Raw genomic sequence first — 26394 nt, forward strand, 5'->3', positions numbered from 1 at the left:
ACTGTTCTAACAATTTATAACCTTTATCATTTTTGTTTTATCCTGTTGATACATAAATACATTTAACTTACTTGATGTCAGTCAGTTTTGAATATTTCCTGAACTATATTTTTAAGCTGAATGTTACATTTGGTTGCCCCCACAGGTGTGTTAGCTGTCAATATATTCGTACAGTACAGTCACGATGGTTGAGCTTATCTTACACAGTGAATAGCTTTCATTTTCCTGCTCCAGTAAGGTTGAGTGAGGGGTGTTAAAGGATTCAGCATCCGGTCAGGTCAGGACTCCCTCTGCTTGGGTGCATCAAGAGAGCAGCAGATGTGGGTCTAGATTACAGCTACATTACAACGTTAGAGCTGCTTTCCTCTTAACCCTCAGGCATTTGTTCAGTTCAAGATTGGAAGTGGCCCCAAGTTTGTATGAAAACATTGGACAATCAGGAGCAAAAAAATAGGTTTTTCCACCCTTGAGGTCAAGAACCTTCATATTCTCTGTTGTTGTGTTGGTTTGATGACTGAGACAACCTAATTTTTGAAGAGAGGTCAGCGAGGAGATTGCACAGTTTGTCTAAATTGTTTTTTTAATGTCAGCTGGGACAGGAAGGTGGTATTGATGAATGAAATTCCTGTTGGTTTTCAATATCTCACAGATATTAAAATGGCCCTAGGTCAGTGACACAGACAAGCTTTGCTTACTGATCTTTATTGGGTCACTTTTCTTGAGAATGGAGGACCCCAGAGTCCCTACGGGGAGAGTGTAAATCATAAAAGCTTTGTTTTTTTCATATTCAATGTGTTTGGGCTTTCCTCCGGAACTTATTAGCAGTCTGCTGCTATTTTAATGCCTCTGTGCTGAAGACAACTGTGGCCAGAGGCGCTATTCTTGTCAGATTGTGCTTCTGTCTGAACACACACATATAATAATGAATAAACGTTCCCATGTAAAAGAACACAATATCTCTCGGACACCGTGAGGGAATTTCTTCAAATTTGACACAAATGTTCACTTGGACTGGAGGATGACCTTATTGGATTTTGATGGTAAAAAGTCACTGGGACCTCATGTCCAGTCCATTGTTGTGAACATAATACATCAGGAATGCATGAAGGCACTTCCTTTAAAATTCACTGCAACAATGAGGTGATAAAATTTGCACACAAAATATTCTTAGCCATGACTCAAGAATTCATACAATGATTGCGTCAACATTTCACACGAACATCTAACAGGATGAAATGATCAATAAATGACATTTTACATCCAAAAAGTCAAAGGTCATCTTCAAAATAAGACAATAATGTTTTGCAAAAACACCTTTCCATTAAACACCATAACTCAGGAAATACTGATCACATTTCACATTTAGTCAGATATTGATTTAGTGACACTTGTCTTGATCCCCTATTAAATGCCTTCACAGTCTTGACTACATAAATTATTTATGTAAACACAATGTAATCTTTAACCTTCTATTATGTCCACTTGATAATTTTATTACTTGTTTTTGTTCTCACTTCCTGTTCTCAGACTATAACTGTACCACGATAGGTTTGATCCTGTTTATTATTCCTCTCAACATGCTGGATTGTAGATGTACATTATTTGTATTTTTGAGGGGAATCAGATTTCACTATTAAGTTAAATGTGTCCTCTGTGAGCACTGATAAACTTCCACATACTTACTGTCTCAACTTAGAGCAGCTGGATGCAGACAAGATGGTCTATGAATACTGCAGATGGTGGCAACACATGAAATTACCACAACAGGAAGGAAATGGGCCTTGTTGTTCCTTTTTTACCCCTGTGAAGTAGCACACACATCTTAAGAAAGCCATACAAAGTTCATTCAGTAGAAATGTACCTTAAAGTCAAAAGATTTTTTTTCAAAATGAGCAAATATAATGTTCATTCAGTAGGTCTTTTGAATGTTTTGTGTAATTTAAATCTATTTAAATGTAATGAACAACTTCTAAAAATTGTGAATAGGTTGCATTTGACTGGCAGACTCTGAGATACTAATAAATGTGTGAAGTGGAATTCTGTCTTGTCAAATTCAAAATCAACCCAGCAACTTACTTGAGAAGCTCAGTAGAGAGCAATATGCCGCCTGCCCCTTTAACAAACTGAGAACTGGGATGTCTGACTGATTTCCTGTATCTGTTTCCTGAGTTTATCTCTGGTTTTTCTACGGCCACAAAGTACGAACTCTGTTATTTCGACCTGAATGTTAAGCCTCAGCAGGTATGATTGTACACTCCTGTGTTTGCATTTGTTGTGTTGTTTCATACTTGAAAAGAGCGGTAGGACCATGTGGTTAATTATTTCAAGCTAAATTCTTGCCAGTATGAAAGTTCACAAGTCTGTTTTTATGCTGAAGTGTTGAATATACACTGAGAGACACTGATTGTCTATTTTGTACATTTTCCATGTTCTTTACTTAGACCAGAGATTTTTGTAGTACTTAATAACTTTGTAATTTACTTTGTTTGACAACAGATTCACAATCATTCTTTTTTGTGCACAAATAGGCTGCTTAATGTACATTTTGCAGCACTGAGTGTTCTACAAAAAGTGATGTCATGTCACACTTTTGTCTGGAATCCTTTTTGTGCAAGAAATTAACAGAAGATAGGGGAGACCGGGGCATATTGTCACACGTTTTACACTCATATATATATCTTGGAATCAAAACATCACATGTAAAAACTAGAAAAGCACTCAGAGAGTGCAGATCTCCACCAAGGATAGAGAGGAAAACAGGAAACCCATGCAGTAAAGGATCATGAGCTGGAATCAAACCTGTGTCTCTGACACAGTTCTGTTTACGAATCACCTTCTTAACCAGTTCAGCTATCTAGACACCTTGCTCTAATTTGTTGGACGACATACTAACCTATTATGTTTTTGTCATATTTTGGACCACATACTAAAACATACAAAAAATTCAAAGTGATCCAGAATTCAGGATCCTTTCTGGATTGCCACCAAAATTAAATCAGCTCTTCCTCTTACCATAGTCTACATCCCCTCAAAATTTCATGTGAATCTGCCCAGGCGTTTTTGAGTTATCTTGCTGACAGACAGACAGACGGACACACAAACGCTGGGTGTCACATAACCTCCTTGGCGGAGGTAAAAATATGTACCAGATGAAAGACCAAAGTCTCAGGTATATATTTTGTATTCATGTCATTTTCATATCTTGTGTCAGTGCAGAGTTATAAGCAATCTAATGGAGATAGTCCCCATGTGACAAGTTGCCCCACCAACGGGTGGGGTAAGATGTCACACTGGATTTTGCAACCAATAAAATAAGGACAAAATTATTGCTGTTATTTTTTTAATTGAAAGTGAATAAATGACAACATTTCACTTTTATTACTAATGAAATAACATGAAACATGAAATAACATGAAATATTATGCTACCTGCATTATGAAACTGACACTTAAACTGGTCCTGGAGCAAAAGAAAATCTCACTAGTCGGACTCCTCATCTGAGTTGCAATTTTGGCATAGCTTATGTAGATTGAATTGCCAGGAGCACATGTATCTTATGAAAACATGAAATATTATGAAACATGCATAATGAAGCTGTCACTTAAATTGGTCCTGGGACAAAAGAAAACCTCAAACAAAACCTGAGCTCACTAGTCAGACTCCTCTTCTGAGTTGCAGTTTTGGCATAGACTGAATTGCCAGGGTGCATTCTTCATGTGCCCATCCTTTGCATATCACGCACTGCACCCATGTTTCTCCTGGGCGGCTGTTTCCAAATGGCTCTATGCAGACCAGGCACAAGGACTCATCTTCTTCCGATGAGGAGTCATTTGGAGTTTTTCTTTTTGTATCTGCCCTCTGTTTCTTCCCTGTGCTTTGCTTCTTTGGCATTTTAGATTTGGTTGCCTTGCCTTTCTTTTTGAACAGTCTTTTCTTCCCTTGTGCCTGCCTTTCAGCTTCAAGTGCCTCCTTCACACGTGTGTCAGTGAGAATACAAGTTTTTCTCTTCTTTTTCTGCTGGGTAACTTTTTTTCTTGGACGACCTTTTGGGTAAGGCCTAATATCCTCTGGAGTTAATGTGTTGGTGGGGGAGGCTAGGTTACTAGGGTCTGGAATATCTTCTTGGTTGGTGCCGGGGCCTGGAGCTGCTGGGGGCAGTGCTGAGTTCAAGAATTGCTGGGCTGGTGCTGGATGGGCCAGTGCTGGGGCCTGGAATGGCTGGGTTGGTGCCGGATGGGTCAGTGCTGGGGCCTAGAAAAGATGGTTCAGTTTTGGAGCCTGGAATGGCTGGGTTAGTGCTTGGGCTTGGTAGAGCTGGGTCCTGGTAGGGGCGATCTGAGACGTAAGATGGCGCAAATTCTGTCTCCAAGAACACATCCCTGTTGTAAGGCAGAATCCCTGTTGCCCAAAAGCTGGCCTGAATATTAAGTGGGGTTGCAGCCAGGGGATAAGCAGTTGCTACAATCCCAGGGATGTCATAGATGCTGAGAGTTTTCCCTGGATTGTTTCTCATCCAGGAATCAGAGACAGAGTTTACATGCTTTTTAAATGGCCCGTAAACACTTCTGTCTAAAGGCTGCAGCCCATGTGAGCAGTGGGGTGGGAAGGACAACATGATGATGCCATTCTCTTTGGCAAAATTCAGCCCATCAACAGAGAGATGTGAGCAGTGGTTATCCAGAAGGAATAAGCAGGGCTTCTCCTTTGAGCACTTGGCATGCTCCACAAAATGCTTGAGGAAATCAACAAAGTGTGGTTCTTTCATCCACCCTGTGGCATTTGCTCCTCCTTTACAGCCTGGTGGCCCATTGTTGATGAAATGATCATGAAAGTGCACCCGAGGAAATATGAAATAGGGGGGGATGCTGTTCCCTGTGGCTGAGACTGCGCAGGCAAGGGTCACCAGGGTATCCCTTTCCCCAGATGTCAGTGACCCCACCTGCTTGAAGCCACGCCTGGCTACCAAGCGGTCTGGTTTCTGTACCGTTGTAACTCCAGTTTCATCCATGTTCCAGATATCTCCTGGTCCCAGGGAATGTCTGGTTAACACTTTATCCAGATTGTCAAAAAAAGACTTCACATTCTCCTTGTTAAAGGCACTAGCTCTGGCAAGGCAAGTTGCCTCTGGTTTTCTGAGAGAAAGTGAGGGGTGCCGCTTTAGGAAGCCTGTAAACCATTCAGCGCTGGCTTTTTCTTTGTCTGACCAAGCTTGTGGAAATTTCAGGCCCTTTGCCACTGCAAATTCATATGCCAGCTTTCTCACCTCTGATGGAGACAAACCAAAATATATTTCAGAGGATCTCTTGATATAGTTCTCAAGCTGCAGTTCCATCTCTGTGCTGAAAACCTGGTGATTTGTACCCAACCACTGTAGTTGGGATAGCTGTCTGACCCTGAATTTCAGCTGGTGTGAATGTTTTACAGTACAGCGCCAAAGTACGGTAGTTGACATTAAAGTCCTTCGCCGTACTCCTGATGGACTTGTGACCTAGGGTCACCTGCCTGACTGCCCTTAGCATCACGTCAGGTGCTGCACTGCCATGCTCTGTTTTTCTTTTATAACTCCTGACCATCTTCTCACTTTCTCCTCTCTTTTAAACCACTCTTTTTCTGTAAAAATAAAGTAAAATTTTTATTAGGATGTGTTGATTTAAATTATTTTTGAAAGTTATTATTCTTGTCCCAAATGACTGTGACAAGTTGCCCCAAACAACCATGTTTGCTAATCCTAGCTCTATCTTAAAGTTCGGTTAAATCAGAACAATGACTGAGGTATGACTGGATGCCTTAATATCTACTTTAACAAGTCCACATGTATAACTGCTGAGATTTTTATCTGAATGAAACTTATTTCAAAAAATATAGAGTTAATATTTTTTACTTTGGGTAGTGGAAAATGTTTAATTGGTGCTCATCTCAACTTACAATGTGTTGTCCTCTTCTCACTCAGTCCATGAGACCTGACCATGCAAAGGAAGAAAACTAGTATTCCACTTTTTAGTTGCGCCCTTTGGTGGAGAAGATAATTGCAGTGTAACAACTTACCCGTGTGACAATGACAACAAGCCCCGGTCTCCCCTACTTACCGTCTGAATTTCACTGAATTTGCACTGATAACATTTTAGGAAGTGTTAAAGGAGGTTAGCTACGTTGTTCTTACTTGCAAGCTGTCCCAGTGTTAAAGGCTTTGAAAGTAGCAGGTGCTGTTCTCCATCTTCTGTGTCAACAGCTATTTCTGTAGCGGGTTAGATTCCTTCTTCGTCTTTAATAACTGAAAGAGGAAGAAGCTGAGTTTCTTTATCAACAAGATCCATTCCTCAATTTTCTCTGCCGTTTATAAGTGTTTTAGTGTCCTTGAGTTATCGGTATAATAACAGGATCCTTGGTTGCCACAATCTTGAACTTTCTAGAGACAACTTTGGACTGCATGACATGGAGCAAAATTTCAGTGCACTATAAAGTTTTGAAACTGGGATTTACATTGAGATCACACCCCAGTCTCAATCACACTGAGTTCTGGAAACAACAGCATTGATTTAAAGGCTTTACTTCAGTATTCAATCAGTGTCCAATTCATTACTTAAGTACAGTATAATTCAAAATAAGCAAAAGACCATCAGTTAAAAGATTTCATTTTGATTTAAAAAGTTTTCAGTCAATGTCCAGTTAATTACTCAGTCATATTTTACACTAACATCATTCAAATGACTATAAACACAAAAAATGACAAAAGAAAATATGTTTTAAAACAATGTCATGTTACAAACATGTATTTTCTTCTAATTTTTCACATTTTTCATAGGTAATGGAGGCGATCAATTCCCTTGATACTGCAGACATTCAGTCACAGCCCACTGTTCCACTGTCTCCCCATGTTCATGTTCCTCCCACACTGAGAGGTGAGGAGTGTTACCATGTCTTCATCAGCTACAGCAGCACTGACTACCAGTGGACCCACTCCCTCATCAACCAGCTGGAGTCCCGCAACCTGCAGGTCTGCTACCACGAGCGTGACTTCACTCCCGGTCGCACCGTGTTGGAGAACATGTCTGAGTGCATCCAGGAGAGCCAGAAGGTCCTGCTGGTCCTCAGCCCAGAGTTTGTGAGGAGTCGCTGGTGTCTCCTGGAGGCCAACATGTCTCTGTTCAGAGACTGTCTGGAGAGGAAACCCATCATCCCAGTGCTGCTGGATCCAGGAGTCTCAGTTCCTCTTCACCTCTGCCATCTTACCTACCTGGAGGCCAGTGACCATGACTTTCTGAATAAGCTGCTCAAAGTGATCTGCACCCCCAACCAGCAGCTTCAGGGCTCCACTGTTCTTCCTTTCCAACCTCCCTCCATCTACAATGGAAAGGCCCTGCAGCCTCTGTCTGCTGTCAATGATGAGGGACTCAATAAATGGGACTGTGGTCAGTTCAGTGACATGGAGGTACCTGACCAACTTCGCCTGGTCATTGAGGACCAAGAGCAGTACAGAAAGGCTGTGAGGATAATCAACAGAGTCTCTCAGAATAAAGTGTGGCTGCGGCCGACCTGGATTAGAGTGCTGATCTATGTTATTGGTGTAATTTTTTTATATTTATATTATCATTTTGTGTATTTACAGCAACTACAGTCCTTACTGGTTACTGGGATCCTCATTTCTCCAGATATCCAGTTGGATTAGTAGTTGTCTCTATCTCTTGTCTCTCCTGTGTTCCATTGGGGCTAATGATTCAGATAAGTCTCTGGAAGAAGGATGATGAGAAGTACATTGTGAGGGAGATGCAGAAAGTCATAGGTGAAGCAAACGTAATCCTTTCTGAGCAGAAGGTGTTAATGGGCTGTCAGTCCAATTCCAAAATTTATCTGGTGTATGTTACTCTGGATGGTTGCAAACAGGACTTTGCCACAACATTTTCTGAGCAGGCTGTTACTGAGGATATGTTTCGTAGAGCGTTGTTCTTCTTCTCATCAGGATACACCTGCTGTCTTGCCAAAAGACACTTTCCTTTTCCTCTGCCCGACTCTGGAGGTCACCTGGAGGGAGGAATGTGTTTCTGTCAGTATGTCTCCCAGCAGCTGAGCAGAGAAGAATGGAAGTAGGAAGAAAAGAACTTCAGGATGCATTGATGATCCAAAAGGTGTAGAGCAAACTGTCAGTTTCAGAAAAGCTCATTGCAACTTATTGTAAATAATCTTATCTGACAAAATCCCAACCAACAACCATCATTTGCTGTGAGTGGACAAAGAAACCAGTGACAGCCACTAAAGGAATAGTTTGGTTTCTCTGACATGGCGTCATATGAAGCACCTATCCATAGTTGGTGTTTTACCTGCAGAAGATCACAGGCCTCAGTGTGGACAAACACAGAGGAGAACCAGCACAGATCCCAACCTGAGTATTGCTGTGGACGAGATCAGCAACAATGAGTATTCTAAGTTAAATTTAAAAAAGGATTAACTAAAATCTGTATCAGTTTCAGTGTATGCCAATTTTAGAACATTTTCATCACTTGACCTTTCTGTCACTCTGCCCTTTCCAATGGCAGACTGAAGCCTTCATTGTTTTCAGAGCCACCAGACTCCATTGACAAAAACAATCATTTTACCTGACAGGATACAGGAGAAACTGGTTTACTGCTGCCTCAATTCATGAAGCTGTTTGTCCTACTGTGTGACTTTTACTTTTTTGTTTGTTTGTTTACAGTTAGCATGAATCCAAATTAGTGTTTCAAACATCAAAATCAAACAACAGCAGATAAGAAACTCCAGTGATCTGCTCGGTAAAATTACTGCTGTTGTCAGTGGAATCTGGTGGATCTGGAGAGGCTGGTTTAACTGCTTCACTTCTCGGTTGGAAAAGGATTTCTGTGTGCAAGTATCTGATCCAAACCCTGTTTAAACAAAACAGACGATCCCTTTAAAGGAACAGTCACTTTGGAGTAGAGGCTCTGATGAGATCAAGGTGATGCCTGTACCTTTAACAATCAAAAGTGGGGCGTCGTGCTTTACTTTCATTTTCTACCTTAGAGTTCACTTACATTCTTGAACAAACACACAGCACGGAGAGTTTTCATTATTTTGGCTTGAATTTGTGTCTTCAGTAGGTACGAATATACAATGGTGTATGTTGTCATGTTGGTCATAGCTTTCATTCTTAAATAGAGCAGTAGGACAGTATTGTTGATTGTTTGTAGCTCAATCAGTGCAGATATGAAAGCTCACAAGCCTGTTTTCTCCTTTCCTTTACTTCCCGGAGAAACACCCTTTGTTGGTTTTGTATATTTTCAATTCTTTTACAACATGGGTAAATGTAAAGTTCAGTGACTTTGCATTTGAGTTTATTTGATTACAGATTTACAATCATTCTTCTTTGTGCACAAATAAGCTTCTTAATGTACGTTGAGCTGCACTGATTGTTGTAAACGTAGTTATGTTATATCACATTGTTTCAGTGCTGCAATCTGTTGTTAGACATGAAATGAACTGAAGATTTCTGTTGTCTGAGTTTCATTTTATTGTACATTTTGTCATCACTTACCTTTAGTTTAATAACAGGTCTCATGTTAGCCACAATTTTGAACTTGTTAGATTAAACTTTGTGCGTCATCACATGTTGCAGAGTAGTTTATATCTGTTTTAATGTAAATATAGGAATTTAACAGGATTACTCTTTAAAGTCTAGTGACTCAGTTATTTTTAAATATTGAGTGTATTTTATGTTCTGCTTGTGTCACTCTTCAAATTATTATAAAAAGTTGTCATGTTACAAACATGTATTTTCTTCTAACTTTTCACATTTTTCATAGGTAATGGAGGCGATCAATTCCCTTGATACTGCAGACATTCAGTCACAGCCCACTGTTCCACTGTCTCCCCATGTTCATGTTCCTCCCACACTGAGAGGTGAGGAGTGTTACCATGTCTTCATCAGCTACAGCAGCACTGACTACCAGTGGACCCACTCCCTCATCAACCAGCTGGAGTCCCGCAACCTGCAGGTCTGCTACCACGAGCGTGACTTCACTCCCGGTCGCACCGTGTTGGAGAACATGTCTGAGTGCATCCAGGAGAGCCAGAAGGTCCTGCTGGTCCTCAGCCCAGAGTTTGTGAGGAGTCGCTGGTGTCTCCTGGAGGCCAACATGTCTCTGTTCAGAGACTGTCTGGAGAGGAAACCCATCATCCCAGTGCTGCTGGATCCAGGAGTCTCAGTTCCTCTTCACCTCTGCCATCTCACCTACCTGGAGGCCAGTGACCGCGACTTTCTGAATAAGCTGCTCAAAGTGATCTGCACCCCCAACCAGCAGCTTCAGGGCTCCACTGTTCTTCCTTTCCAACCTCCCTCCATCTACAATGGAAAGGCCTTGCAGCCTCTGTCTGCTGTCAATGAAGACGGACTCTATAAATGGGACTGTGGTCAGTTCAGTGACATGGAGGTACCTGACCAACTTCGCCTGATCATTGAGGACCAAGAGCAGTACAGAAAGGCTGTGAGGATAATCAACAGAGTCTCTCAGAATAAAGTTTCGCTGCGGCTGATCTTGATTACATCACTGATCTACGCATTTGGTGCTATTGCTCTTGGAGTATATTTAGTATCAACAAATGCAGCTCTGACGGACACCAAACATGATACCACAATTGTAATTGAGTCAGGGTTTGCTATGTTTTGTGGTTGCTGTATTCTACTTATGGTGTTTTTTCAGATTGGTTTCTTGGAGAAGGATATTGAGTGGTACATTGTGAGGGAGATGCAGAAAGCTGCAGGTGAAGCAAATGTAATCCTCTCTGAGCAGAAGGTGTTAATGGGCTGTCAGTCCAATTCCAAAATTTATCTGGTGTATGTTACTCTGGATGGTTGCAAACAGGAGTTTGCCGCAACATTTTCTGAGCAGGCTGTTGCTGAGGATATGTTTCGTAGAGCGTTGCTCTTCTTCTCATCAGGATACACCTGCTGTCTTGCCAAAAGACACTTTCCTTTTCCTCTGCCCGACTCTGGAGGTCACCTGGAGGGAGGAATGTGTTTCTGTCAGTATGTCTCCCAGCAGCTGAGCAGAGAAGAATGGAAGTAGAAAGAACTTCAGGATGTACTGATGATCCAAAAGATGTAGAGCAAACTGTCAGTTTCAGAAAAGCTCATTGCAACTTATTGTAAATAATCTTATCTGACAAAATCCCAACCAACAACCATCATTTGCTGTGAGTGGACAAAGAAACCAGTGACAGCCACTAAAGGAATAGTTTGGTTTCTCTGACATGGCGTCATATGAAGCACCTATCCATAGTTGGTGTTTTACCTGCAGAAGATCACAGGCCTCAGTGTGGACAAACACAGAGGAGAACCAGCACAGATCCCAACCTGAGTATTGCTGTGGACGAGATCAGCAACAATGAGTATTCTAAGTTAAATTTAAAAAAGGATTAACTAAAATCTGTATCAGTTTCAGTGTATGCCAATTTTAGAACATTTTCATCACTTGACCTTTCTGTCACTCTGCCCTTTCCAATGGCAGACTGAAGCCTTCATTGTTTTCAGAGCCACCAGACTCCATTGACAAAAACAATCATTTTACCTGACAGGATACAGGAGAAACTGGTTTACTGCTGCCTCAATTCATGAAGCTGTTTGTCCGTGTGACTTTTGTTTTTTGGTTTGTTTGTTTGTTTACAGTTAGTATGAATCCAAATTAGTGTTTCAAACATCAAAATCAAGCAACAACAAATAAGAAACTCCAGTGATCTGCTCGGTAAAATTACTGCTGTTGTCAGTGGAATCTGGTGGCTCTGGAGAGGCTGGTTTAACTGCTTCTCTTCCCGGTTGGAAAAGGATTTCTGTGTGCAAGTATCTGATCCAAACCCTGTTTAAACAAAACAGACGATCCTTTAAATGGCTCATCAAACAAAACAGACGAAAACAGGCTCGTCTGTTTTGTTTAAACAAAATAGACGAGTGATTTAAAGGAACAGTCAGTTTGCAGCAGAGGCTCTGATGAAATCAATGTTATGCCTGTACCTTTAACAACCAAAAGCGGGACATTGTGGTTGACTCATTTTCTGCCTTGAGAGTTCACTTACATTCTTCTGCAATCACACAGCACGGACACTCTTCATGATTTTGGCTTGAATTTGTGTCATCAGCAGGTATGAATATACACTGGTGAATGTTGACATGTTGGTCATAGTTTTCATTCTCAGATTGAGCAGTAGGACAGTATTGTTGATTGTTTGTAGCTAAATCAGTGCAGATATGAAAGCTCACAAGTCTGCTTTCCTCATGGATTTACTTCCTGGAGAAACATTTCTCGTTGGATTTGAACATTTTCAGTTCTTTTACAACATGGGTAAATGTAAAGTTCAGTAAATTTGCATTTCAGTTCATCTGATTACAGATTTACAATCATTCTTCTTTGTTCACAAATAAGCTGCTTAATGTACATTTAGCAGCACAGACAGTTCTAAACATAGTTATGTTATATCACACTGTTTCAGTGCTGGAATCTGTTGTTAGACATGAAATGAACTGAAAATTTCTGTTGTCTGAGTTTCATTTTATTGGACATTGTGTCATCAACTATTATTGGTTTAACAACAGGTCTCATGTTAGCCACAATTTTGAACTTGTTTGATTAAACTTTGTGCTTCATCACATGTTGCAGAGTAGTTTGTATCTGTTTTAATGTGAATATAGGAATTAAACAGGATTACTCTTTAAAGTCTGGTGACTCAAGTATTTCTAAATGTTGAGTGTGATTTGTCTTCTGCTTGTGTCACACTTCAAATCACACTAAGTTCTGAAAGCAAAATATCATCAATTAGAAGGTTTAATTTTTATTACAATAGTTTTCAATCAGTGTCAAATTGATTACTGAAAGTAACGTTTTGCTGTAAATAACATCATCCTAATGATTGTATTATAAACAAGAAAAGCACTCACAGAGCGCAGTACTTCACCAAGGTTTCTCAGTAACGCTCATTTCCGGCAATTGAAATCCATCCATCCATTCTCTATACACCGCTTTATCCTCACGAGGGTCGCGGGGGATGCTGAAGCCTATCTCAGCTGACTCGGGCGAGGGGACACCCTGGACAGGTCGCCAGTCTGTCGCAGGGCTACATATACAGACAAACAATCACACTCACAGTCACATCTACGGACAATTTAGAATAACCAAGTAACCTCAGCATATTTTTGGACTGTGGGAGGAAGCCGGAGTACCCAGAGAAAATCTAAGCATGTACAGGGAGAACATGCAAACTCCATGCAGAAAGATCCCAGGCCCAGGGACCCTCTAGCTGCAAGGCAACAGTGCTAACCACTCAGGCACTGTGCGGTCCCAGATAATGTTCCTATACAGCTAAATAAGAAAACTGTATATGATCACCAAGTTTGGGGGACAGGGTTGTTGTATTGCACTGTAAAAACTACTGTGTAAATGTACTTAAATTAACCCAAAAAGTTATTATTTTACAGATATTTTAGCACTTTAGAACTTTAGCATTATCGTATTTGACATGTTGTACTGTAAGATTTTAACTTATAATTTCAATGTTTTGTTATCAAATTTATTGATACAAGTATTAAGAATGATATATTTTCATTTTGAAGAATCTCCCATCCTCAAAAATGTATTTTACTTTTGTTTCTTCTTTGTTACAAACATGTATTTTCTTCTAACTTTTCACATTTTTCATAGGTAATGGAGGCGATCAATTCCCTTGATACTGCAGACATTCAGTCACAGCCCACTGTTCCACTGTCTCCCCATGTTCATGTTCCTCCCACACTGAGAGGTGAGGAGTGTTACCATGTCTTCATCAGCTACAGCAGCACTGACTACCAGTGGACCCACTCCCTCATCAACCAGCTGGAGTCCCGCAACCTGCAGGTCTGCTACCACGAGCGTGACTTCACTCCCGGTCGCACCGTGTTGGAGAACATGTCTGAGTGCATCCAGGAGAGCCAGAAGGTCCTGCTGGTCCTCAGCCCAGAGTTTGTGAGGAGTCGCTGGTGTCTCCTGGAGGCCAACATGTCTCTGTTCAGAGACTGTCTGGAGAGGAAACCCATCATCCCAGTGCTGCTGGATCCAGGAGTCTCAGTTCCTCTTCACCTCTGCCATCTCACCTTCCTGGAGGCCAGTGACCGCGACTTTCTGAATAAGCTGCTCAAAGTGATCTGCACCCCCAACCAGCAGCTTCAGGGCTCCACCGTTCTTCCTTTCCAGCCTCCCTCCATCTACAATGGAAAGGCCCTGCAGCCTCTGTCTGCTGTCAATGATGAGGGACTCAATAAATGGGACTGTGGTCAGTTCAGTGACATGGAGGTACCTGACCAACTTCGCCTGATCATTGAGGACCAAGAGCAGTACAGAAAGGCTGTGAGGATAATCAACAGAGTCTCTCAGAATAAAGTGTGGCTGCGGCCGACCTGGATTAGAGTGCTGATCTATGTTATTGGTGGAATTTTTAATTATAGTATATTGGGTTTTTGTGGATTTGTAGCAACTACAGCCTTTACTACTCAGTCTGATTTTTATGGCTTCAGATATCCAGTTGGATTAGTAGTTGTCTCTATCTCTTGTCTCTCCTGTGTTCCATTGGGGCTGATGATTCAGATATGTCTCTGGAAGAAGGATGATGAGAAGTACATTGTGAGGGAGATGCAGAAAGCCATAGGTGAAGCAAACATAATCCTCTTTGAGCAGAAGGTGTTAATGGGCTGTCAGTCCAATTCCAAAATTTATCTGGTGTATGTTACTCTGGATGGTTGCAAACAGGAGTTTGCCGCAACATTTTCTGAGCAGGCTGTTGCTGAGGATATGTTTCGTAGAGCGTTGCTCTTCTTCTCATCAGGATACACCTGCTGTCTTGCCAAAAGACACTTTCCTTTTCCTCTGCCCGACTCTGAAAGTCACTTGGAGGGAGGAATGTGTTTCTGTCAGTATGTCTCCCAGCAGCTGAGCAGAGAAGAATGGAAGTAGAAAGAAAAGAACTTCAGGATGTACTGATGATCCAAAAAGTATAGAGCAAATTGTCAGTTTCAGAAAAGCTCATTGTAACTGTGTTTACATGACCACTGCTTACATGCAGTTGCTTCATAATCTTATCTGACAAAATCCCAGCCAACAAAAATAATTTTCTGAGAGTAGACAAAGAAAGAAGTGACAGCCACTAAAGGGATAGTTTGGTTTCTCTGACATGTGGTCATATAAGGCACCTGTCCACAGTTAGTGTACTATGAAACAGCTAATATGCAGCAACAATGAGTATTAAAAATCTGTATCAGTTTCAACATACGCTATTTTTAGAACATTTTCACCACTTTCCCTGTAATGGATGTGAATTTAAACTTTGACATTATTCTGTTCTGTGCAACCAGACTCCATTGATAAAAACTACAATTTTACCAAGCAGAATACAGGACATGCTAGTTTAATGCTGCATCTTTTGATTTCTAGGTGGATAAAATACATTTTGTTGATGACCTCGTTTTTCTCTCTGCTTCTCCAAGCAAGGACTCTGATCTACTGTAGATAAAATAGTGACTCTAGGCCAGGACGTCATATAACTTCTAAAACAAATTCAAAAACAGACAATAATTTTTTTTTTCCTTTTGTTAAAGACACAGCCATTTTGTATTAGAAGCTCTTTAGAAAGCAATGCAGCTTTGGTGGTCAATTTCCATTTCCTTATTCCTGAGTTGGTTGGTTCTTGTACAATCACACAGCACAGACACTCTTCATTGTTTTGGCTTGAATTTGTGTCTTCAGCAGGTATGAATATACAATGGTGTATGTTGTCATGTTGGTCATAGCTTTCATTCTTAAACAGAGCAGTAGGACAGTATTGTTGATTGTTTTTAGCTAAATCAGTGCTCAATCGCGAATTTACTTCCTGGAGAAACATCTGTTGTTGGTTTTGTATATTTTCAATTCTTTTACAACATGGGTAAATGTAAAGTTCAGTAACTTTGCATTTGAGTTTATTTGATTACAGATTTACAATCATTCTTCTTTGTGCTCAAATAAGCTTCTTAATGTAGATTTAGCAACACTGATTATTGTAAACAGTTATGTCATATCACACTGTTTCAGTGCTGGAATCTGTTGTTGGACATGAAATGAACTGAAGATTTCTGTTGTCTGAGTTTCATTTTATTGTAGATTTTGTCATCACTTACCATTAGTTTAATAACAGGTCTCATTCATCAATTTTGAACTTGTTTGATTAAACGTTGTGCTTCATCACATGTTGTGTAGTAGTTTGTATCTGATTTTAATGTGAATATAGGAACTGAACAGGATTACTCTTTAAAGTCTGGTGATTCAAGTATTTCAAAATGTTGAGTGTGATTTAGATTCTGCTTGTGTCACACTAAATAAAATATATTTTAAAAATGTAATATTTCAAACACATTTTCTTCTGATTTGTATTTTTATAGAGATCGATCCCGCTGGTCAGGTAGAGAATTTGTGGCTTATACTCTTCTTGTGTCTGTGTGGGTTTCCTCCCACAGTCCAAGGACATGACTGTTATGTTAACTGCTGATTCTAAATTGACTGAAGGTGTGATTGTGAATGTGCTTGCTTGTCTGCCTCTTTATGTCAGCCTTACAAGGGACTGGCAGCCTGTCCAGGGTGAACCTCTCCCCTGGTGTCAGCTGGTATGGGCTCCAAGCTCCCTTTGATCCTCTACTGAGTCAGGCTAATGGATGGATGGTTTTTTTCAATGTGTCTGTTAACATTTCAGGTCATAAAAAGAAACCTGTTTGCATTTTCAGCTTGACCCATTCACATATGAACAGTTGTTCAAAAAAACCAAAACACTGACGTCTGGTGCAATTTTTAAAGGAGGTTGAAATGTTTTTTTGTTGGGTTTAGTCACCAAAGTGTGAACTTGCTGCTGAAAATAATCCACTTAAGAGAGCTAAAAAGACAAAAAAAAGTTTTTTTTCCCCCAGTTTTTATAAATTACCTTTATGCAATGAGTTTATTTGCCTAATTTTCTTTTATCAGAGAAACCAAATGGGCCCCATTAATCACCAGTAAGATGTTACCACAGTGAACTGATACGGGACTTCTTTGGCTTCTATGAATAATAGTAGTGTGTCATGCCACTACGTCATTGTGTGTTTGTGAATAAGAGCAGTAAAAGTGGTAAACACTAAAAGTATCTTCACAAACATATGCATATCACTTTCACATTCTAGTTGGCATTTGACTTAATGTTCTGAGGCTGAATTCAATTTACTTTATCAGTCTGCAAGAGTGCACTGTCATTTCAGTTACTGATTCACATGCTGTAATGTCTTTTGAGCCATTTACCAAATGTGAGTGCATGCATTATACACTACAGTTTATTTGTGATTAAGGCACGTCTAGCGTTCACATTTCACTGAATTAAACCTTTGACAGCATATTCTGCAGCCAATAATCATCCCTTGTACAACCTTCTCCGTTAGCGTTCATGTGGTTTCTTCAAAGAAACAATGCATAATGGAAGGAATGTGCATTTATATTTTATGTTATGAATAATTTTAATTTTACAACTACTGTTAGCTGTCACATTTCTATGTTCGATCATTTTGGATACCATTTTCTTTGCTAATTAATTCATTAAAAATGTATTACGTTGTAAGCGCAGTATTTGTTTTCTCAAAAGAATGAGTGCACTTCTTTGCAAAAATAATGGAGGATGGTAACAGAGTAGGAAAGCACCCAGGGCAATTTCCTGAAAACAAAGATATTTATCCTGCTCTCGAGCAGAGAATGCTAGAAGAATCCATTATTCAGTAACTCAATAAATGAGCCGAATAAACCAGTGATTCATTAATTCATTATTGCACACAAAAGCTAATAAGCAAGTTTCGGTTTAGCCTTCTGTTAAGGCTTTTGAAAGATTGATTTGTGATGCCAGAAGCTGTAAATATTTTATAAAGTTAAATAGCACATAATCCACCCATTTGCCAGGGATTTGCCTTAAAGCAAGCAAGCAAGCAAGTGTGCAGTTCTCAGTCCTCATTAAATCATTTTCATTCTTACAATGCTGGACATCGTGAATCCAACCAGTGAGTATAAATCTGATTTGGGACTTCAGTGAGTCTAAGATTTAACACTCTGTTGTCTGTTGTTCTTTTGACTAAATTCTGTTGACCTTTCCCAACTGATGCTGCCTTATCAGACACAAAGACCAGTCTGAGATGTGAGTGCTGCAGTGAAGCACATAAAGCACAGAAGAAGGATCAATATTTGCTGTTCTTTATGAGTAAAGGGATTCAGGATATGAAACTGAGACATGACACTGTTGCTAGAAGGGTCTGTAGGACTAAATCCTGACAAACAGTAGAAGGACAGATTGCACGCTTCATGGGTTGTGCTTGATGAGAAGTGGAAATGTGCTCTTACTGCTGCAGTACAATTAAAACTGCATTTGTATGGATTAAACGTGTATGTCTTAGGTTAAAAAGAAACTGCCTTGCTGCTATTTAAGCATGTAGTGTGCACCCATGCTGAAAGTTTAAGGATAATTGCTCACGGAAGAGGCATCATAGCGACAGCATTCTGTCTAATCCTCGACAATGACTTTCATGCTGATTTAGTTCAATCACCTCTGCTCCCATCACGCCTATTAATGCTTTATTTCTTCCAAACTGCAGTGTGTCGGTGTGCACGTGCAGATGTGCTTGGTATTATTTCTACATGAAATTATTGCCTGATCCACATAAAGCATTCCTTTATTTAAATAACAGCGATGACAATTATTATGTTCTTACTCACAACAAGCCTTAAGTGCTAAAACTGTATAGCTTCTTTTAAGTGACTCTCACAATAGCTACCGTTAAAGTGTGACATGTTTTGAATTTTGTTGGAGTTAATTAAAAAATTCCTCTGCCATGAGGTTCAGTACAGGGAGATGGAGGACAAACACATGGAAAATTACTTGCTGGGCTGATGGAAATGACTGACACATGCAAATTACTGGGTCTGTTATTCTTTTATGGACTTAGTCTTTAGGTCTAAATATACACTTAGTATGAAATAGAATGGTGGCTAGCAAAGTTTGCAGATTCTTTCTTCCTGCACAATTACTTTTTTTTTTTTAAAACAAAATCAGATTCGCTTGCTGAAAGGTGACAGCTAAAAACTGTCCCTTAAACAGATAACAGGAACTGTGCTCATCTCTTTTCATTTGCTGCCTGTTAAGTTGTGGATGAATACTGATGAGTTTCTGATTTTAAATAAAGCAAAGCATACTGACTACTGGGTGCTGTCTCACAGAGGAGTTTTTCTGAAAAAAGAAAAAGCTATTTTCTCTATATATCCTAAACTTTCCGATTCTTGATAAAAATTATTAAACTCCAACTGTCTGGGATATTTTACGCACCTGGATTTTACCCTTGAATAAGACAATAAACAAACTGCTGGGCTGAATTTATTATCGCTAGCAGTAAGGAGAATGAAAAAAAAATCATTGCAGTGGGAAAGAAATTTTACTAAACATTGGGGGAGACATCACTCTTCTCTCCTCCCCAGGGTAGCAGCACAAATGTAACAGCACTTATAGTGAATACAAACCCTGTTCCTATTGGCTCTTTGCAAATGGGTTTAGATTTAAACCTTATGGTGCGGAGTGTCAAAGCACGTAAGAAAGACTGAGTTCATCTTTCCAAGAACGAAAGCCTTTTAAGGTAAGCATATCTCCTCTAGTTGGCCACACACTTTAACCTTTTTGACCCCTTAGATAACTCTTCCTTAATTAGACTGAGCTGCATGAAAGTTACTCTACTAACATAAATTTGTTCCCCGACGACAGATACATGTGCAGAACATCAACAAATAGACACTAGATGATAACCCAAGAGCTGATGGTTGTATTTACTTTGACATCACTGACATAAACAACTGCTGAGAGATGCTGGTAGATGTGCTGCTAGAGTATTGGACTTTTACAAACAAATAAAGAATAGTTCTTTCAGTATTTCATAGTATGCCGAAGTCTTTAAAACGAGCTTCTGCTGCGGTTTTACTGTGCACACTTGTAGTGATGTAAACCAGCAAATATTTGGTCTGCTAGAGATGAAGAAGGGAGCAACTGCAGTGACAGAGATGGAGTAGCTGACAGCAAAAAGGAGTGCGGTGGAGCATATGGTGGAAAAACCTAGTCAGCACCAAAGAAAAGTTCCTGATACACAAGATTAAAAAGAAGCTCAGTATTCAAAGGAAGAAATGGCAGTATAAAAAACAATCACCATGAGGTAATAATGCATATTACCTGCATAATGCATCAGCAGTGTGTGTGTAATTATTACTCTCACAGCAAGAAGTGGAGCTGAAAGTTGTGTACAGTCGGTTTAATTGCCCTAAACATCTAAACAGATCCACAAAGATTTTTTCAAAGTTTACGTTAATAGTAGCCAGTCTAAACCAGCTGCACATGATGAGTTACGAAGAAATCATGAACCTTTTTGAATGAATGACATAGCAGTTTAGTTAGTGAGCTGTAGGGTTGCTGGTAATGTACTGATAAAGCCAGGCCCTGTTTCCATTTCAGGTGCTGGCCTAAACTAAGGGCTTCATATTTAATGTGAGCCATGTCAAGCTTTTCAATGGTATCCCTTTTATTCATGTATAAACCAGGCAAACCATATGTAACATTCAAATGATGGAAAAAGCATCAGGCATACACATATTTTTTAGGTAAGAACTGGATGATGCATTGAAGGGTGGACCACAGATATGAGTTGTAAAATAAAATAGCCCCCAACTGCCAGCCAAGAGTTACACAAACAGATGAGGTGACACTCTACATGATACATTTAGCCCTCATTAGTTATTTGAAAAGGTCAGTCTCTATCAGAATACAATTTTTCTTCTTGAACAAAGCTGCAGATGCTCTGATGGACTGTGATGGGTGACACCGTGGCTGGACATGGTGCTCTGGGGCTGCTGCAGTCTGTGTCCAGATGTTACCATTTGAAGCTGCAGTTCTTCTGAAACATGTGTTACTGACACACCACAGCTCCTCAGGAATACAGACGTCTTTACACAGCACTCAGACAGAAAACCATCACTGTACTCCCACGACTGCTGCACCTCTTCAGTGTTTGTTTGGTTTTCTTTCTAAATGTAATGGTGCCGACTTGAGCCTAAGCAGCCACAGCTGAGAGGCTCTCACTGTAGCCACAGCCCGGGTCAGTCTGCCACATAATGCATAATTTATCATAACAGAGCACAACTTTTTTCAGTGAGTCACAGGAAATGCTGCGAGGTAGCACAAAACTTATTGCAAGGTAATACAAAAATAGCCTGCAAAAAAATACTGCAAGATGGACATGGATGAATCAGATCAAGTCAATAAAAATACATCGTATTAAAATCGAATAAATATATACGAGATGGAAAAGAGCCCAATGTGTGATTTTATTAAATAGAAATGTCAGGAAAATTGATTTTATACTTCTGCCTTGAGCCATTGGGCCAAATCTGAAATAATTTCCACCATTAATTGTATCTTTCATTCATGATTTTAAATTCTGCAGCACATTATGTGACATACTACAGCTAATCCATCACCATGTACACAGTATATCAGTGTCATGGACAGGAGCTTTGTTTTGCTTGTGTAACATAAAACCATCCGCCAGATGCCATACACACTGGGACCAGAAAGGTGTTCATTTTTCTATCAGTCAACCCCCAAAGCCACAGACAGCATATACAGCAATCGTGTATTGGCCTGAGAGTTATGTGTATTTTGGAAATTTTTCGGAGAAAAAAGTGAGTGTTTTTGCTTGGGAGACTAGATTAGATTAGGCAGCACAAGGCGCCACACAGTTCACTTGTCTAACCTTTGATCAAGTCTGCATCGAGTTGCACTGAGTCAGGAATGTGGTCCTCAGCTGTACAATTATTTTTTGCACGCCAAGAAAAATATTTTGCAAATTAAAGGCAGGTTATTAGACACAAGGAGCGCAACATGGACAGCAAATGTTGTAAATTGTCCAGTGTTGCTTTGGAAGGTGTAAATGTTATTATTTAAAGCTGCTGTCCGGAGTTTCCGTTTGTTTTCAATTTATGTATCATTTTTTAACAAAGCTTAAATGTGTTAGTCTAGTTCGATACTATAATATAAAGTTAGTATAACGCGATATGAAAATTTATTCCTGAGCTCCGCCTTCCTCTCATAGACTCCCATGTTATTCCAAAAAGCGCCGGTCGCTGCCGACCAATCAAGTTCGAGCTTCAGCTTTGTCATGCTGTCAATCAACGGTTACGCGCACAGCAAGCAAGCCCATGCAGAGGTGGGCGAGCTACGCACTACGCAACCGCGCGCACATTTGTTTTGCTTGTGGAGGAGAGAGCATCAGGGCTCAGCAACTTCCAGAAAAGTTACCAATCCCACGGCTTGTCAGGCCAAGAGACTGCAGGACATTTTATGGCTCGGGGTGCTTGCGTCGCTCCCCGAACACGGCCTCCATAGCCCGCCTGACGGCTTCGTTTAGATGCCCGACCTCTGGAGGAAGATGTTGGGGCGTCTGGGACGTACTCTTCGTCAGAGGAGTCATGCAATTCTGAACTCTAGATAGAAATAAATAAACAATGTAACACATATACACGCGTAAATGCACTAAGTTTGATAAACAACGTCATCGAGAGGGATACACGAGTGTAATCACATATTGAAACTTTACTCGTTCGTCCTAGCAGATTCATGTTATTTTGGTATTAGGACAAGTTAGACTCAATACAGCATTCTAACATAATTCCTTTATTATTTACTAAATGTACTAAATGTAGAAGAGTGGAAAACAGCAAAACAGGCGAGATGCTGCAGCACTCCGGGCACCACTCTCAGGTACTGCGCGCGTGCACAAATAAAGGGGCGAAATCAGAGGGAGGGAGGGACCAACAGTGTTTTGGGAGACGCTGCGATTCAAACTCCGGACAGCAGCTTTAAGGTTTAAGCTCACATAATAAATAAGTTCATATGATTTTATTTTACTGTAATAAATAGTATTTCATAGCTTGTAATTTGATGAATTAAATGAGTTAAAAACAGTAAAAGGGGGTTAATGTTCCATGTAGGAACTAAAGTTGCACGCTTTGGTTCTGCCATGGACTGAGAGAGGAACAGCATGATCGGAGGACAGGTTCCCGAGCCGATCTGGATGCATTTAAGTGACTTCATCGACTGCAAAGTCTTTAAGAACACTCTCATGACTGGCAGTGCAACGAATTCTCACGGCATTAGCCTGACGTTAGCCTGATGTGAGCCTGGCATGAACCTGGCGTGTAAGGATGAAATCACGCCAAGGACTGTCATGAATAAACGCTTGTTCCAAAAGAACTACGTCTGTCATGAAAAGAGTTACACAGGCAAACGTGTCAAGTGTGAGAAAACGTGACATCATTTGTGTCTCGGCTTGGCGATTGCACTGTTTTAATTGAAAGCCTTTTTTTCATAACTCTGACCCCAGGCAAGTAGGATTTAACATCTAAAATACACTGTCTGCTTGAGGGGTAGGAGGACCATATATCATGATTGTCTCAGTGCATCTGCATTCGTGATCTACATGCTTGGATTCTGGGATGCTCAGCTTGAGATCCAGAGTGTTTGGAAGCCGGATCAGTACCTTATGCCCTTTGTTGTGTTCCTCTAGTCTTTTCTGAGCTGTTTTTGTGGTCATCATCATGCATTTGGGAGTTTGCTCACATCTGGAAGTGTCGATCCCATGGTTAAGGTTTAGTTAGGTTTAGGCACTGAAATATACTACCTGGTTAGCATCAAGAAAACTTTGTAGTTATGCACAATTCACAACTTTCTTAGGGTTAATGGACCTTTGTGATCAGTAGGGTTAGGGTTAATAAACACTTGGTTAAGTTTGGTGAATGACTGCGGTCAAAAAAACATTGAGTTGGAAATGGGAAACAAACAGCAGCAATAAGGTGTGAAGTTCTGCGGTCCATCCATCCACCCCGGCCTCCTCTCTACAAGAACCCTGCTGTCACTGGACTCCCTCTTTGCTCCCATCACATTTATTTTGTCCTCTAGAGGAATTTGTAACTGGAACGTAAACGCGATATTTTGAGGCACTTGCTGAAATGTCTGCTGCTGTGTTTCTTTAGAGAAAAATATTATCTTGAAATTTTTCTGTTTTTGGAACCTCACCCATTTCACTAAAAGTCAGGATATCATAACTGCTGCTAGAAGACTAAAAGGTTGGACCAAACTGAAAAGTCTTGGAAAACCTACTGAAACTGCAGAAGAAACTTGAGCACAGTAGGACGCAGGCCAAATCAATCCAAGAATAATACAGATTCTTGCCACAATGTGGTTGAAAACAAGGTCTTAAAGAGAAAGAACACCAGAACTTGCAGCATCATGATAGGCCACCAGTGGATAAATTCACTGAGTTTTTATTTTGCCTTCAAGGATCTCTGTATGATGGCATGTCCACTTGGATGAACTCAGGGATGCCAGATTCCATCCACCATACATTGTGAAAGAGCTAAACAGCAGAACTTTTTCCTACCTGAAAAAAGTAGAATACTATGGAAAAAACCTATTTGAATTTGAGCTAAATGTGCCCAAAAGCACCTCCAACTTCTGCTTTTCTGGTTACCATTATTTACACAGAAGCATTACTGAGATAAAAATGTCTTCCAGATAGCAGCAAAGACCAAAAAGTTGTAGACATCAAAGTCAGAATTAAACAGAAATGTTACGTATTTTATGCAAATCAACTGCTGCATTGTCTTCTACAGATTTTGATCTCTTCTCAAAATTAATAACATTTGTAACTAAGAGCCTGATGTCAGTGCAAACAAGAAACTGGTTCGACAAAAAAGCCGGTTTGTCAGCGAACCTGTCTTGAGAAATACAGGTGCAGCTCTACAGCTTCCTTCTGCCTCCTGGCGTCACTGTTTGGGCCTGGAATGTCAAGAGAAACGCGATAAGTGGCCTCCTGAGGAAACATGGCATGTCACCTTTGACAAAATAGGAGCCGCTTCATTTCTCCTCTGTTGTGCTGGGCCGCCTGTGTGGGCATGATAGGTGAAGGGAGATGAGTGTCTGTGGGGGTTATTTTATTCAACTACATACATTTATATTTGCCATTCTCATATTGAATCACTAAGTAGAGCAATGCATTAGGTAAATATGAAAGCAAGTGAAGTTTGAAGTCGTAAGGAACACTTTCTATGCTGAACACAACCATGACATTGGCTGAGTGTGAAGAGCTCATTGGGGGTTATATATTGAATGTTTATGTGCATCCATGTGCAGACGATCTCAACTCATGTTGTACGCTTTGAAAGTTTTGCTTTAACGTGTCCACAGCATGCCTCTGCTTTACATAAATCTTTATCATATATATTACACATTGTGTCACTTGGGTCAACAGTGTGGGGTTAAGCCAACATCATAAATCAAATCTCTGAAATGAGTAGACGTTTGACCAGATACAACCTGACTGGGTAAACCCAACCCCCTCTAAAAAAAACAAATCTCTTATCAGTAGACAACCTTGCCTGCAAGACCCTTAGAAAAAGAAAAAAAAAAAAGCACTGCAAACAAAGAGAAGAACAGCAGGTTTGAAATCCAGTTTAGGCCATTCAGTGAATGTTGGGGAGCTGCTCTACGCAGTGAAAAATGTATTCTATGCTGGCAAGAACCTAAAGCAACACCTCACTCTGTAACACTCAGTTAGCCATGACTTGAATATGAAAAAATGGGCACCTTTTGACACGTGCCAGCCATCAACACTGTACGTGCCAGAATAAATACACCAAGTCTGGCCCAGCTCTCTTGGTGGAAGAAAACAGCCTGTTGGATGTGCAAAGTATAGCAGATTAAACTGAACTGGTGGGGGGTTTGTTAGGAGTTCACAAGATGGTGGATTAAACTGCATCATGATATGTAAAGATGTATCAAAAGTATGATTTCAAAGTTTACTAGCTTCCTATTCAAAGTCTTGATTTACTGTTATTCACCTATAAAAAAAGTCATATACAAGTTAGAGGTCTCCATGGATTTGTTGTACTGTCTAATAATGTCTGCGGCAGACTTCTTAATGCACTCCTAAGATTTATTTTATAGATGACGACACTATGTGGAAACCCACTCTAAAAGCCCTCACATACGCTGGTTATGTAAAGTGCACACAGACAGTATATCAGACACAATATGAGAGCAAAGAATGTGAGCTACACAAGTTGGACCTGCAGCACAGAGTTATTACCATCCAATAAAAATTTTGGTGGTTCAGTAAATCTTACAGAATCTCTCAGATTTCATGTAAAGTTTTTGTTGTATTAGTTACGGGTCTGCTTAATGAGGCCTTGGAGAAATGAATTAAGGGGACTTTTCCACAGATATTGCAACTGTCTGGCACCCAAAGAAAAAAGAAGGAAAAAA

At 40.3% G+C, this 26394-nt stretch overlaps 1 protein-coding gene across 8 annotated transcripts; it reads left to right on the top strand.

Annotated features, from left to right (window-relative positions):
* Positions 1–2141: 2141 nt before the first annotated feature.
* LOC110964978 (uncharacterized) lies at positions 2142–16226 on the top strand. Of its 8 annotated transcripts, none has more exons than XM_051952524.1 (4): positions 2142–2241; positions 6803–9089; positions 9792–12123; positions 13677–16226. In XM_051952524.1, the coding sequence occupies exon 4, from the start codon at positions 13680–13682 to the stop codon at positions 14958–14960; it is 1281 nt and encodes a 426-aa protein (XP_051808484.1). In that variant the 5' UTR covers positions 2142–2241; positions 6803–9089; positions 9792–12123; positions 13677–13679; the 3' UTR covers positions 14961–16226. The 8 variants fall into 8 exon arrangements, with proteins under 8 accessions (XP_051808484.1, XP_051808483.1, XP_051808485.1 ...); XM_051952523.1 differs by having other exon boundaries at positions 6803–7812; positions 10782–12123; XM_051952525.1 differs by having other exon boundaries at positions 6803–7429; positions 10419–12123.
* The last annotated feature ends 10168 nt before the right edge of the window (positions 16227–26394 follow it).

This window comes from Acanthochromis polyacanthus, chromosome 8, assembly GCF_021347895.1.
Source record: "Acanthochromis polyacanthus isolate Apoly-LR-REF ecotype Palm Island chromosome 8, KAUST_Apoly_ChrSc, whole genome shotgun sequence".
Lineage (NCBI taxonomy): Eukaryota > Metazoa > Chordata > Actinopteri > Pomacentridae > Acanthochromis > Acanthochromis polyacanthus.

What these genes read in the sequence shown, in the direction of transcription:
- LOC110964978 (XM_051952522.1), top strand. Translation starts at nt 13,680, where the DNA reads ATGGAGGCGATCAATTCCCTTGATACTGCAGACATTCAGTCACAGCCC.